This window comes from Coregonus clupeaformis, unplaced genomic scaffold (genome assembly GCF_020615455.1).
Source record: "Coregonus clupeaformis isolate EN_2021a unplaced genomic scaffold, ASM2061545v1 scaf0146, whole genome shotgun sequence".
NCBI lineage: Eukaryota > Metazoa > Chordata > Actinopteri > Salmoniformes > Salmonidae > Coregonus > Coregonus clupeaformis.
Window position 1 is genome coordinate 226,403 of NW_025533601.1, and position 16,465 is coordinate 242,867.

Here is a 16,465-nt window from a genome sequence, read left to right on the forward strand (position 1 = left end):
ATGACAGTTGGTTATGAAGCAGTAAGATATGCCAGTGGGCCTGAAGCAGTAAGATATGACAGTGGGCCTGAAGCAGTAAGATATGACAGTGGGGTCTGAAGCAGTAAGATATGACAGTGGGCCTGAAGCAGTAAGATATGACAGTGGGCCTGAAGCAGGAAGATATGACAGTGGGCCTGAAGCAGTAAGATATGACAGTTGGTTATGAAGCAGTAAGATATGCCAGTGGGCCTGAAGCAGTAAGATATGCCAGTGGGCCTGAAGCAGTAAGATATGACAGTGGGGTCTGAAGCAGTAAGATATGACAGTGGGGTCTGAAGCAGTAAGATATGACAGTGGGCATGAAGCAGTAAGATATGACAGTGGGCATGAAGCAGTAAGATATGACAGTGGGGCCTGAAGCAGTAAGATATGACAGTGGGCCTGAAGCAGTAAGATATGCCAGTGGACCTGAAGCAGTAAGATATGACAGTGGGCCTGAAGCAGGAATATATGACAGTGGGCCTGAAGCAGTAAGATATGACAGTTGGTTATGAAGCAGTAAGATATGCCAGTGGGCCTGAAGCAGTAAGATATGACAGTGGGCCTGAAGCAGTAAGATATGACAGTGGGGTCTGAAGCAGTAAGATATGACAGTGGGCCTGAAGCAGTAAGATATGACAGTGGGCATGAAGCAGTAAGATATGACAGTGGGGCCTGAAGCAGTAAGATATGCCAGTGGGCATGAAGCAGTAAGATATGACAGTGGGCCAGAAGCAGTAAGATATGACAGTGGGGCCTGAAGCAGTAAGATATGACAGTGGGCATGAAGCAGTAAGATATGACAGTGGGCATGAAGCAGTAAGATATGACAGTGGGGCCTGAAGCAGTAAGATATGACAGTGGGGCCTGAAGCAGTAAGATATGCCAGTGGGCCTGAAGCAGTAAGATATGACAGTGGGCCTGAAGCAGTAAGATATGACAGTGGGCCTGAAGCAGTAAGATATGCCAGTGGGCCTGAAGCAGTAAGATATGACAGTGGGCCTGAAGCAGGAAGATATGACAGTGGGCCTGAAGCAGTAAGATATGACAGTGGGCCTGAAGCAGTAAGATATGACAGTGGGCCTGAAGCAGTATGATATGACAGTGGGCCTGAAGCAGTATGATATGACAGTGGGCCTGAAGCAGTATGATATGACAGTGGGCATGAAGCAGTAAGATATGACAGTGGGGCCTGAAGCAGTAAGATATGATAGTGGGGCCTGAAGCAGTAAGATATGCCAGTGGGCCTGAAGCAGTAAGATATGCCAGTGGGCCTGAAGCAGTAAGATATGCCAGTGGGCCTGAAGCAGTAAGATATGCCAGTGGGCCTGAAGCAGTAAGATATGCCAGTGGGCCTGAAGCAGTAAGATATGCCAATGGGCCTGAAGCAGTAAGATTAGTGCCAGTGGGCCTGAAGCAGTAAGATATGACAGTGGGCCTGAAGCAGTAAGATATGACAGTGGGCCTGAAGCAGTAAGATATGACAGTGGGCCTGAAGCAGTAAGATATGACAGTGGGGCCTGAAGCAGGAAGATATGACAGTGGGCCTGAAGCAGGAAGATATGACAGTGGGCCTGAAGCAGTAAGATATGACAGTTGGTTATGAAGCAGTAAGATATGCCAGTAGGCCTGAAGCAGTAAGATATGACAGTGGGCCTGAAGCAGTATGATATGACAGTGGGCCTGAAGCAGTATGATATGACAGTGGGCATGAAGCAGTATGATATGACAGTGGGCATGAAGCAGTAAGAATGACAGGGGCCTGAAGCAGAAGATATGCCAGTGGGGCCTGAAGCAGTAAGATATGCCAGTGGGCCTGAAGCAGTAAGATATGCCAGTGGGCCTGAAGCAGTAAGATATGACAGTGGACCTGAAGCAGGAAGATATGACAGTGGGCCTGAAGCAGGAAGATATGACAGTGGGCCTGAAGCAGTAAGATATGACAGTTGGTTATGAAGCAGTAAGATATGCCAGTAGGCCTGAAGCAGTAAGATATGACAGTGGGCCTGAAGCAGTATGATATGACAGTGGGCCTGAAGCAGTATGATATGACAGTGGGCATGAAGCAGTATGATATGACAGTGGGCATGAAGCAGTATGATATGACAGTGGGCCTGAAGCAGTATGATATGACAGTGGGCATGAAGCAGTAAGATATGACAGTGGGGCCTGAAGCAGTAAGATATGACAGTGGGGCCTGAAGCAGTAAGATATGCCAGTGGGCCTGAAGCAGTAAGATATGCCAGTGGGCCTGAAGCAGTAAAAGATATGCCAGTGGGCCTGAAGCAGTGTAAGATATGCCAGTGGGCCTGAAGCAGTAAGATATGCCAGTGGGCCTGAAGCAGTAAGATATGCCAGTGGGCCTGAAGCAGTAAGATATGCCAGTGGGCCTGAAGCAGTAAGATATGCCAGTGGGCCTGAAGCAGTAAGATATGCCAGTGGGCCTGAAGCAGTAAGATATGCCAGTGGGCCTGAAGCAGTAAGATATGCCAGTGGGCCTGAAGCAGTAAGATATGACAGTGGGCCTGAAGCAGTAAGATATGACAGTGGGCCTGAAGCAGTAAGATATGACAGTGGGCCTGAAGCAGTAAGATATGACAGTGGGGCCTGAAGCAGTAAGATATGACAGTGAACCTGAAGCAGTAAGATATGACAGTGGGGCCTGAAGCAGTAAGATATGACAGTGGGGCCTGAAGCAGTAAGATATGCCAGTGGGCCTGAAGCAGTAAGATATGCCAGTGGGCCTGAAGCAGTAAGATATGCCAGTGGGCCTGAAGCAGTAAGATATGACAGTGGACCTGAAGCAGTAAGATATGACAGTGGGCCTGAAGCAGGAAGATATGACAGTGGGCCTGAAGCAGTAAGATATGACAGTTGGTTATGAAGCAGTAAGATATGCCAGTAGGCCTGAAGCAGTAAGATATGACAGTGGGCCTGAAGCAGTAAGATATGACAGTGGGCCTGAAGCAGTAAGATATGACAGTGGGCCTGAAGCAGGAAGATATGACAGTGGGCCTGAAGCAGTAAGATATGACAGTTGGTTATGAAGCAGTAAGATATGCCAGTAGGCCTGAAGCAGTAAGATATGACAGTGGGCCTGAAGCAGTAAGATATGACAGTGGGGCCTGAAGCAGTAAGATATGACAGTGGGCCTGAAGCAGTAAGATATGACAGTGAACCTGAAGCAGTAAGATATGACAGTGAACCTGAAGCAGTAAGATATGACAGTGGGGTCTGAAGCAGTAAGATATGACAGTGGGCCTGAAGCAGTAAGATATGACAGTGAACCTGAAGCAGTAAGATATGACAGTGAACCTGAAGCAGTAAGATATGACAGTGAACCTGAAGCAGTAAGATATGACAGTGGGCCTGAAGCAGTAAGATATGACAGTGGGGCCTGAAGCAGTAAGATATGACAGTGGACCTGAAGCAGTAAGATATGACAGTGGGCCTGAAGCAGGAAGATATGACAGTGGGCCTGAAGCAGTAAGATATGACAGTTGGTTATGAAGCAGTAAGATATGCCAGTAGGCCTGAAGCAGTAAGATATGACAGTGGGCCTGAAGCAGTAAGATATGACAGTGGGCCTGAAGCAGTAAGATATGACAGTGGGCCTGAAGCAGGAAGATATGACAGTGGGCCTGAAGCAGTAAGATATGACAGTTGGTTATGAAGCAGTAAGATATGCCAGTGAACCTGAAGCAGTAAGATATGACAGTGGGGCCTGAAGCAGTAAGATATGACAGTGGGGCCTGAAGCAGTAAGATATGCCAGTGGGCCTGAAGCAGTAAGATATGCCAGTGGGCCTGAAGCAGTAAGATATGACAGTGGGCCTAAAGCAGTAAGATATGACAGTGGGGCCTGAAGCAGTAAGATATGCCAGTGGGCCTGAAGCAGTAAGATATGACAGTGGGCCTGAAGCAGTAAGATATGCCAGTGGGCCTGAAGCAGTAAGATATGACAGTGGGCCTAAAGCAGTAAGATATGACAGTGGGCCTGACAGATGTAGTTACAGTAATATATAACTTTTCATTCACCAGTACTGACCTTATGTGATCCGAAGGCCCGTCTCTCCTGCTTGGCCTTCATCTCCGCCAGGAGTCCAGTCCCCATCACCTGCACCCCGTAGCGCCTCCCCCCCTGGGGACTACCCTTACTGTCCCCCTCCGACACCTCATCCATGGAATCTGGGGTCCGTAGCTCCTCAGACCGGTCTGAGCTGCTGCTGCAGTCCAGGGGCTGGGTGAGTTGGCTGGGATGGGTGGGCTGGGTCTTGGCCTCTTTGACCTTGGTTGGTGGTTCTGGAGCTTGGCTCTTCAGGGAGGCCTTAGGGGAGGAAGGCTCCTCTGGGACGGTGGTTACTGGAGCTGGGGTTAGGGCTGGAGCTGGGGTTAGGGCTGGAGCTGGGGTTAGGGCTGGGGCTGGGGTAGACTGGTTCTTCTCTGACTTGTCTTTGTCTGAAGACTTGGAGGTGCGAGACTTGATGAGGTTGAGGAAACCTCTACTCCTCTTCTTCTCTCCATCCTGGGAGTCTGAACTCTTTAGAGAACGTCTGAGAGGGGGAGGGAGGGGGGAGAGAAAGAGAGAGAGAAATAAAGGGGGGGGAGTGAGAGGAGGGGAGAGAGAGAGAGGGAGGGAGAGAGGGAGTAGAGAGAGAGAGGGAGGGAGAAAGGGGGAGTGGAGAGAGAGAGAAGGAGGGGGAGAGAGAGCGAGAGAGAGAGGGGGGAGTGAGAGAAGGGGGGGAGAGAGAGAGGAGGGGGAGAGAGAGAGAGAGAGGAGGGGGAGTGAGAGAGAGAGATAAGGGGGGAGTGAGAGAGAGAGGGAGTGAGAGAGAGAGGGAGAGAGAGTTAACCGTTTCAATATAAACATGGCAGAAAGAGCAAGAAGAAAAGTCATTTTTCATAATGATGAGTCGTAGTGATGAGTCGTAATGCTTACTTGGAGTCCATCTTGGTGACTTTCTTGGAGAAGAACTCGTCCACCCCCTCATCAACCCTTCCATGCAGGCCGTTCTGCTCTCCATCATGAGACGTGGTGCTGCTGATTTGCTGTGAAGTAAAAAATACAGGGCTGTTATTACACCATACCAATACAGGGTTGTTATTACACCATACCAATACAGGGCTGTTATTACACCATACCAATACAGGGTTGTTATTACACCATACCAATACAGGGTTGTTATTACACCATACCAATACAGGGTTGTTATTACACCATACCAATACAGGGTTGTTATTACACCATACCAATACAGGGTTGTTATTACACCATACCAATACAGGGCTGTTATTACACCATACCAATACAGGGTTGTTATTACATACCATACCAATACAGGGCTGTTATTACACCATACCAATACAGGGCTGTTATTACACCATACCAATACAGGGCTGTTATTACACCATACCAATACAGGGTTGTTATTACATCATACCAATACAGGGTTGTTATTACACCATACCAATACAGGGCTGTTATTACACCATACCAATACAGGGTTGTTATTACACCATACCAATACAGGGCTGTTATTACACCATACCAATACAGGGCTGTTATTACACCATACCAATACAGGGCTGTTATTACACCATACCAATACAGGGTTGTTATTACACCATACCAATACAGGGTTGTTATTACACCATACCAATACAGGGTTGTTATTACACCATACCAATACAGGGTTGTTATTACACCATACCAATACAGGGTTGTTATTACACCATACCAATACAGGGCTGTTATTACACCATACCAATACAGGGCTGTTATTACACCATACCAATACAGGGCTGTTATTACACCATACCAATACAGGGCTGTTATTACACTATACCAATACAGGGTTGTTATTACACCATACCAATACAGGGTTGTTATTTCACCATACCAATACAGGGTTGTTATTACACCATACCAACAAAGGGCTGTTATTACACCATACCAATACAGGGTTGTTATTACACCATACCAATACAGGGCTGTTATTACACCATACCAATACAGGGTTGTTATTACACCATACCAATACAGGGCTGTTATTACACCATACCAATACAGGGCTGTTATTACACCATACCAATACAGGGTTGTTATTACACCATACCAATACAGGGTTGGTATTACACCATACCAATACAGGGTTGTTATTACACCATACCAATACAGGGCTGTTATTACACCATACCAATACAGGGTTGTTATTACACCATACCAATACAGGGTTGGTATTACACCATACCAATACAGGGTTGGTATTACACCATACCAATACAGGGTTGGTATTACACCATACCAATACAGGGTTGGTATTACACCATACCAATACAGGGCTGTTATTACACCATACCAATACAGGGCTGTTATTACACCATACCAATACAGGGCTGTTATTACACCATACCAATACAGGGCTGTTATTACACCATACCAATACAGGGCTGTTATTACACCATACCAATACAGGGCTGTTATTACACCATACCAATACAGGGTTGTTATTACACCATACCAATACAGGGCTGTTATTACACCATACCAATACAGGGCTGTTATTACACCATACCAATACAGGGTTGTTATTACACCATACCAATACAGGGTTGGTATTACACCATACCAATACAGGGTTGTTATTACACCATACCAATACAGGGTTGTTATTACACCATACCAATACAGGGTTGTTATTACACCATACCAATACAGGGCTGTTATTACACCATACCAATACAGGGTTGTTATTACACCATACCAATACAGGGTTGGTATTACACCATACCAATACAGGGTTGTTATTACACCATACCAATACAGGGTTGTTATTACACCATACCAATACAGGGTTGTTATTACACCATACCAATACAGGGTTGTTATTACACCATACCAATACAGGGTTGTTATTACACCATACCAATACAGGGTTGTTATTACACCATACCAATACAGGGTTGTTATTACACCATACCAATACAGGGCTGTTATTACACCATACCAATACAGGGGCTGTTATTACACCATACCAATACAGGGCTGTTATTACACCATACCAATACAGGGCTGTTATTACACCATACCAATACAGGGGTTGGTATTACACCATACCAATACAGGGCTGTTATTACACCATACCAATACAGGGCTGTTATTACACCATACCAATACAGGGCTGTTATTACACCATACCAATACAGGGTTGTTATTACACCATACCAATACAGGGTTGGTATTACACCATACCAATACAGGGTTGTTATTACATCATACCAATACAGGGTTGTTATTACACCATACCAATACAGGGTTGTTATTACACCATACCAATACAGGGCTGTTATTACACCATACCAATACAGGGTTGTTATTACACCATACCAATACAGGGTTGGTATTACACCATACCAATACAGGGTTGTTATTACACCATACCAATACAGGGTTGTTATTACACCATACCAATACAGGGTTGTTATTACACCATACCAATACAGGGTTGTTATTACATCATACCAATACAGGGTTGTTATTACACCATACCAATACAGGGTTGTTATTACACCATACCAATACAGGGCTGTTATTACACCATACCAATACAGGTTTGGTATTACACCATACCAATACAGGGCTGTTATTACACCATACCAATACAGGGCTGTTATTACACCATACCAATACAGGGTTGGTATTACACCATACCAATACAGGGCTGTTATTACACCATACCAATACAGGGCTGTTATTACACCATACCAATACAGGGCTGTTATTACACCATACCAATACAGGGTTGTTATTACACCATACCAATACAGGGTTGGTATTACACCATACCAATACAGGGCTGTTATTACACCATACCAATACAGAAACTACTTCACAGGAAATCCAGTGACCACAGTTGTATAGTAAAGTAAGAAAGGGCTAGTTGTGTGTTTGAGAACAAGAGTAAAACTTTGTTCTAAAATAAACAACATACTCACTCCAAAGTTCTTACTCTGGGGTTCTTGTTAGGACTAAATCATTGACATCTACCTTTACTCAGAGTGCTGTTCTGCTCATAGTTAGTTCTAGAACGGCAGTGGTGATACTCACTGGTATCTTACTGGACTGCATCTTCTTGTTCCTGCGAGGCCGTAGTTTGGTGAAGTGCTGCAGCTTCTTTGCCTCCTCTGAAGGCAGTTCTCCCATGGCCCCTGACGGTCTCTTCTCTAACCTAGAGAGGGTCGAGGCAGGGGAAGGTGCAGGAGCAGGGGGGTCCTCTGTGTGGATAGGAACATCTTCCAGGGCCTTGTCGAGGTCAAACTCCATCTCTACAAGGTCAGAGGTCACAGGTTATAGACAGGTCAGAGGATTACATACACGGTGAGATAATTATGAATAAGTAAGCATTTTGCAGCTTAGATGTATCATATTTAGTTAATTCGTAACAAGTGTATTATCTTACTAGTAACACTATGTCATGAAACACTTCACAAAACTAATTTCTGCATTTATTAATTTATTCTTCTTGGTGAGTCTGCTATCTAAAACATAGTTATAAAAAAAAAAAAGCAACATCTTTGACAGAACCTAGAACTAGAGTTATCTTATCTAGTTCATTACTTATCAGCTTCTGGTACAAGCAGTAACACAACCACAATCTGTCGTGGTCCACACGTCACTAAAGTCCGTCCAATACTAGCTGATCTGTTTGGTAGAGGAGACTCACCAAAGGCGCGAGACACTGGACGGAGCATTCTACTGTGGATGCTTTTCCTCTTGGACTTGGGAGTCATCTGGAAAGAACACAGAAATTTACTCATAAGAGACGCCATAACTACTGTCACCAAAAAAACCTTCTGATATTCAGCGAGCACTCTTGCAGTAGACTGGGATGTCAATTTCAATCCACAGACACGAACACATTTCAATGAGTGAAATGTGTCAACGCCGCACTAGAATTCGGCACATCATTTCAATACTAGTTTGCATAAAAGATGAAGCGATCTTTATCTTGTTCGTTTTTTTCGGTTACCAAAACAAAAATGATCCTTTACTCCAGCATCAAACCTCTAATACTGAGAGGACGGACTACAAACGGACAGATGTGCAACCATAACTCTAACTGACATTACCAGCAACCTTTAAAAGTCCAGACCATTACCCTAAATCATATTTCACATCCCCACTCTTTCCACACTGAATGAGATAAAACATATTTCATAAGATACAATACAAGGGTGAAACAATCACAGTATTCAAGGACAATAATAAAGCTTTCTGCTGGAGTTGTGATACACTTGGCCAGCTCTTTTTCACTGGAGAGAGAGAAAGAGAGAGAGAGAGAGAGAGAGAGAGCTATTGGTCAGTACCATCCAGATCTCCTTGGTTATTGCATCTTTCTGGATCTGAGCCCTTGGCACAAAACGACTTGTCATCACTATCTGTAATACAGTAACTGAGTGTGCCCCATCACCCCCAGAAGAAAGACTGTCCTATTTTCTATTGGATGTAAATCATAAATACAGTATAAACTAAATCATATATGGATGCTTTTCATGAAAATACCAGAGAGGGATATTTGACATACAGTGAGTGAACCGAATAAGTATTTCAGGTGACATTGTGACACTGTATATGACATCATGACCAGGTGAACATGGATCATGTGGTGTTCTAGCAGTGCAGTGTGGAATGATGCAATGAGGGAGGGGCTTTGCATCAGGAGTTTGACAAGCAAATACTTGTAACATCACAAGATATGATATCGAACTGCTTCAGGCCCACTGTCATATCTTACTGCTTCAGGCCCACTGTCATATCTTACTGCTTCAGGCCCACTGTCATATCTTACTGCTTCAGGCCCCACTGTCATATCTTACTGCTTCAGGCCCCACTGTCATATCTTACTGCTTCAGGCCCCACTGTCATATCTTACTGCTTCAGGCCCCACTGTCATATCTTACTGCTTCAGGCCCACTGTCATATCTTACTGCTTCAGGCCCACTGTCATATCTTACTGCTTCATGCCCACTGTCATATCTTACTGCTTCAGGCCCCACTGTCATATCTTACTGCTTCAGGCCCACTGTCATATCTTACTGCTTCAGGCCCACTGTCATATCTTACTGCTTCATGCCCACTGTCATATCTTACTGCTTCAGGCCCCACTGTCATATCTTACTGCTTCAGGCCCACTGTCATATCTTACTGCTTCAGGCCCCACTGTCATATCTTACTGCTTCATGCCCACTGTCATATCTTACTGCTTCAGGCCCACTGTCATATCTTACTGCTTCATGCCCACTGTCATATCTTACTGCTTCAGGCCCCACTGTCATATCTTACTGCTTCAGGCCCCACTGTCATATCTTACTGCTTCAGGCCCACTGTCATATCTTACTGCTTCAGGCCCCACTGTCATTTCTTACTGCTTCATGCCCACTGTCATATCTTACTGCTTCAGGCCCACTGTCATATCTTACTGCTTCAGGCCCCATTGTCATATCTTACTGCTTCATGCCCACTGTCATATCTTACTGCTTCAGGCCCACTGTCATATCTTACTGCTTCAGGCCCACTGTCATATCTTACTGCTTTTTCAGGCCCACTGTCATATCTTACTGCTTCAGGCCCACTGTCATATCTTACTGCTTCAGGCCCACTGTCATATCTTACTGCTTCAGGCCCCACTGTCATATCTTACTGCTTCATGCCCACTGTCATATCTTACTGCTTCAGGCCCCACTGTCATATCTTACTGCTTCAGGCCCCACTGTCATATCTTACTGCTTCATGCCCACTGTCATATCTTACTGCTTCAGGCCCACTGTCATATCTTACTGCTTCAGGCCCACTGTCATATCTTACTGCTTTTTCAGGCCCACTGTCATATTTTACTGCTTTTTCAGGCCCCACTGTCATATCTTACTGCTTCAGGCCCCACTGTCATATCTTACTGCTTCAGGCCCACTGTCATATCTTACTGCTTCAGGCCCACTGTCATATCATACTGCTTCAGGCCCCACTGTCATATCTTACTGCTTCAGGCCCCACTGTCATATCTTACTGCTTCAGGCCCACTGTCATATCTTACTGCTTCAGGCCCACTGTCATATCATACTGCTTCAGGCCCCACTGTCATATCTTACTGCTTCAGGCCCACTGTCATATCTTACTGCTTCAGGCCCACTGTCATATCTTACTGCTTCAGGCCCACTGTCATATCTTACTGCTTCAGGCCCACTGTCATATCTTACTGCTTCAGGCCCACTGTCATATCTTACTGCTTCAGGCCCTACTGTCATATCTTACTGCTTCATGCCCACTGGCATATCTTACTGCTTCAGGCCCCACTGTCATATCATACTGCTTCAGGCCCCACTGTCATATCTTACTGCTTCAGGCCCCACTGTCATATCTTATTGCTTCAGGCCCCACTGTCATATCTTACTGCTTCAGGCCCCACACTCATATCTCACCATCAGACAGATAAAAACTCTGTGGCTTATTCAAAATATGCCTTTCATAAAATCTTGTTTCAGTGCCAACAGAGCCCCAGCAGAGTTTTTCATATATTGAAGAGATTAAAATGGCCTCAATCTCTGGCCGGACCAGATCTGAACCACCAGATCCAACTCAGTAGTCAGTTCACATTGGGCCAGGCTGGGAAGAGAGGGAGGCAAGGGAGGAAGGAAGGAAGGAAGGAAGGAAGGAAGGAAGGAGTTAGTGTCTGTCGGGCCAGTTTCCCCTCAGGGCTGCCACATTCTGATGGCTCAGATAAAATGAGAGAGAGAGGGACTGAAGAGAACTGAACAAGGATGGTCTTTGTGTTACTGTAGCAGCTAGTGGACAGACAGGCAGACAGACAGACAGACAGACAGGCAGACAGGCAGACAGACAGACAGACAGACAGGCAGGCAGGCAGACAGAGATGCAGATACAGAAAAAGAGAGTGAGAGAAAAAGAGTGAGAGAGAGTGTCAAGAGTTACTTACACTGGTGCAGCATAGAGTCTCCATGATGCAAAGGTTGAAAGAGGAGGGAAGGAAGGAAGGAAATAGAGAGAAAAAGAGCAGAAAATAAGAGAAAGGAGAGAAGATAAAGGCTCCAATGAACTCAGAGGAAAAATGAAAACGAAAAGACACTGGAGAGAGAGAACTCTTTAGGTAGATAATTAGAGAGAGAGAGAGAGAGAACTCTTTATGTAGATCATTAGAGAGAGAGAACTCTTTTTTTTAAAATTTTTTTATTTCACCTTTATTTAACCAGGTAAGCCAGTTGAGAACAAGTTCTCATTTACAACTGCGACCTGGCCAAGATAAAGCAAAGCAGTGCGATAAAAACAACAGAGTTACATATGGGGTAAAACAAAACATAAAGTCAAAAATACAACAGAAAATATATATACAGTGTGTGCGAATGTAGTAAGTTATGGAGGTAAGGCAATAAATAAATAGGCCATAGTGCAAAAATAGTTACAATTTCGTAATTAACACTGGAATGATAGATGTGAAAAAGATGAGGTGCAAATAGAAATACTGGGGTGCAAATTAGCAAAATAAATAACAATATGGGAACTGGAAGGAATGGCGGCCAAAGGAGGTGTTGGCTTTGGGGATGACCAGTGAGATATACCTGCTGGAGCACAGACTACGGGTGGGTGTTGCTATGGTGACCAGTGAGCTAAGATAAGACGGGGATTTGCCTAGCAGTGATTTATAGATGACCTGGAGCCAGTGGGTTTGGCGACGAATATGTAGTGAGGGCCAGCCAACAAGAGCGTACAGGTCACAATGGTGGGTAGTATATGGGGCTTTGGAGACAAAACGGATGGCACTGTGATATACTACATCCAATTTGCTGAGTAGAGTGTTGGAGGCTATTTTGTAAATGACATCGCCGAAGTCAAGGATCGGTAGGATAGTCAGTTTTAAGAGGGCATGTTTGGCAGCATGAGTGAAGGAGGCTTTGTTGCGAAATAGGAAGCCGATTCTAGATCTTTTGATTGGAGATGCTTAATGTGAGCCTGGAAGGAGAGTTTACAGTCTAACCAGACACCTAGGTATTTGTAGTTGTCCACATACTCTAGGTCAGACCCGCAGAGAGTAGTGATTCTAGTCGGGTGGGCGGGTGCAAGCAGCGTTCGGTTGAAGAGCATGCATTTAGTTTTACTAGTGTTTAAGAGTAGTTGGAGGCTACGGAAGGAGTGTTGTATGGCGTTGAAGCTCGCTTTGGAGGTTTGTTAACACAGTGTCCAATGAAGGGCCAGATGTATACAAAATGGTGTCATCTTTAGGTAGATCATTAGAGAGAGAGAACTCTTTAGGTAGATCATTAGAGAGAGAGAGAGAACTCTAGGTAGATCAGAGAGAGAGATAACTCTAGGTAGATCATCAGAGAGAGAGAGAACTCTAGGTAGATCACTAGAGAGAGAGAGATAACTCTAGGTAGATCATTAGAGAGAGAGATAACTCTAGGTAGATCATTAGAGAGAGAGAGAACTCTAGGTAGATCATTAGAGAGAGAGAGATAACTCTAGGTAGATCATCAGAGAGAGAGATAACTCTAGGTAGATCATTAGAGAGAGAGAGAGAACTCTAGGTAGATCATTAGAGAGAGAGATAACTCTAGGTAGATCATTAGAGAGAGAGAGAACTCTAGGTAGATCATTAGAGAGAGAGATAGAGATAAGTCTAGGTAGATCATCAGAGAGAGAGATAACTCTAGGTAGATCATCAGAGAGAGAGAGAGAACTCTAGGTAGATCATTAGAGAGAGAGATAACTCTAGGTAGATCATTAGAGAGAGAGAGAACTCTAGGTAGATCATTAGAGAGAGAGATATAACTCTAGGTAGATCATTAGAGAGAGAGATAACTCTAGGTAGATCATTAGAGAGAGAGAACTCTAGGTAGATCATTAGAGAGAGAGAGAGAGATAAGTCTAGGTAGATCATCAGAGAGAGAGATAACTCTAGGTAGATCATCAGAGAGAGAGAGAGAACTCTAGGTAGATCATTAGAGAGAGAGAGAGAGATAAGTCTAGGTAGATCATCAGAGAGAGAGATAACACTAGGTAGATCATCAGAGAGAGAGAGAACTCTAGGTAGATCATTAGAGAGAGAGAGAGAACTCTAGGTAGATCATTAGAGAGAGAGAGAACTCTAGGTAGATCATTAGAGAGAGAGAGAACTCTAGGTAGATCATTAGAGAGAGAGATAACTCTAGGTAGATCATTAGAGAAAGAACTCTTTAGGTAGATCATTAGAGAGAGAGAGAACTCTTTAGGTAGATCATCAGAGAGAGAGAGAACTCTAGGTAGATCATTAGAGAGAGAGAGAGAACTCTAGGTAGATCATTAGAGAGAGAGAGAGATAACTCTAGGTAAATCAGAGAGAGAGAACTCTAGATAGATCATTAGAGAGAGAGATAACTCTAGGTAGATCAAATAGAGAGAGAGAGAACTCTAGGTAGATCATTAGAGAGAGAGATAACTCTAGGTAGATCATTAGAGAGAGAGAGAGATAAGTATAGGTATATCATTAGAGAGAGAGAGAGATAACTCTAGGTAGATATTTAGAGAGAGAGAGATAACTCTAGGTAGATCATTAGAGAGAGAGATAAGTCTAGGTAGATCATTAGAGAGAGAGAGAGAGATAACTCTAGGTAGATCATTAGAGAGAGAGATAACTCTAGGTAGATCATTAGAGAGAGATATAACTCTAGATAGATCAAATAGAGAGAGAGAGAACTCTAGGTAGATCATTAGAGAGAGAGATATAACTAGGTAGATAATCAGAGAGAGAGATAACTCTAGGTAGATCATTAGAGAGAGAGAGAGATAAGTATAGGTATATCATTAGAGAGAGAGAGAGATAACTCTAGGTAGATCATTAGAGAGAGAGAGATAACTCTAGGTAGATCATTAGAGAGAGATATAACTCTAGGTAGATCATTAGAGAGAGAGAGATAACTCTAGGTAGATCATTAGAGAGAGAGAGAGATAACTCTAGGTAGATCATTAAAGAGAGAGAGAGAACTCTAGGTAGATCATTAGAGAGAGAGATAACTCTAGGTAGATCATTAAAGAGAGAGAGATAACTCTAGGTAGATCATTAGAGAGAGAGAGAGAGAGAACTCTTTAGGTAGATCATTAGAGAGAGAGATAACTCTAGGTAGATCATTAGAGAGAGAGATAACTCTAGGTAGATCATTAAAGAGAGAGAGATAACTCTAGGTAGATCATTAGAGAGAGAGATAACTCTAGGTAGATCATTAGAGAGAGATAACTCTAGGTAGATCATTAGAGAGAGAGAGAGAGAGAGAGAACTCTTTAGGTAGATCATTAGAGAGAGAGAGATAAGTCTAGGTAGATCATTAGAGAGAGAGAGATAACTCTAGGTAGATCATTAGAGAGAGAGAGAGAGAGATAAGTCTAGGTAGATCATTAGAGAAAGAGAGAGAGATAAGTCTAGGTAGATCATTAGAGAGAGAGATATAAGTCTAGGTAGATCATTAGAGAGAGAGAGATAAGTCTAGGTAGATCATTAGAGAGAGAGAGATAAGTCTAGGTAGATCATTAGAGAGAGAGAGATAAGTCTAGGTAGATCATTAGAGAGAGAGAGATAAGTCTAGGTAGATCATTAGAGAGAGAGAGATAAGTCTAGGTAGATCATTAGAGAGGGAGAGATAAGTCTAGGTAGATCATTAGAGAGAGAGATAAGTATAGGTAGATCATTAGAGAGAGAGAGATAACTCTAGGTAGATCATTAGAGAGAGATATATAACTCTAGGTAGATCATTAGAGAGAGAGATGAGTATAGGTAGATCATTAGAGAGAGAGAGATAACTCTAGGTAGATCATTAGAGAGAGAGAGAGATAACTCTAAGTAGATCATTAAAGAGAGAGAGATAACTCTAGGTAGATCATTAGAGAGAGAGAGATAACTCTAGGTAGATAAATAGAGAGAGAGAGAACTCTAGGTAGATCATTAAAGAGAGAGAGAACTCTAGGTAGATCATTAGAGAGAGAGATAACTCTAGGTAGATCATTAAAGAGAGAGAGATAACTCTAGGTAGATCATTAGAGAGAGAGATAACTCTAGGTAGATCATTAGAGAGAGATAACTCTAGGTAGATTATTAGAGAGAGAGAAGGAGAGAGAACTCTAGGTAGATCATTAGAGAGAGAGAGATAACTCTAGGTAGATCATTAGAGAGAGAGATACCTCTAGGTAGATCATTAGAGAGAGAGAGAGAGAGAGAGAGAGATAACTCTTTAGGTAGATCATTAGAGAGAGAGAGATAAGTCTAGGTAGATCATTAGAGAGAGAGAGATAACTCTAGGTAGATCATTAGAGAGAGAGAGAGAGATAAGTCTAGGTAGATCATTAGAGAGAGAGAGAGAGAGAGAGATAAGTCTAGGTAGATCATTAGAGAGAGAGAGAGAGAGAG

General features: G+C 43.6%; 1 protein-coding gene across 5 annotated transcripts in view; it reads right to left on the reverse strand.

The window, feature by feature from the left end:
• The window catches only part of LOC121542751 (F-actin-uncapping protein LRRC16A), a 233,349-nt gene that overhangs the window by 11,168 nt on the left and 205,716 nt on the right, over positions 1-16,465 (reverse strand). For 3 of the 5 annotated variants that reach the window (XM_041852277.2, XM_041852280.2, XM_041852276.2), the window contains 5 exons: positions 12,011-12,028; positions 8,744-8,810; positions 8,128-8,345; positions 4,960-5,069; positions 4,069-4,573 (listed from right to left, as the gene is read on the reverse strand). In XM_041852277.2, coding sequence (XP_041708211.2) covers positions 4,069-4,573; positions 4,960-5,069; positions 8,128-8,345; positions 8,744-8,810; positions 12,011-12,028 — 918 coding nt within the window. The remainder of the gene's footprint in view (positions 1-4,068; positions 4,574-4,959; positions 5,070-8,127; positions 8,346-8,743; positions 8,811-12,010; positions 12,029-16,465) is intronic. The other 2 variants (XM_041852279.2, XM_041852278.2) reach the window with 1 other exon arrangement.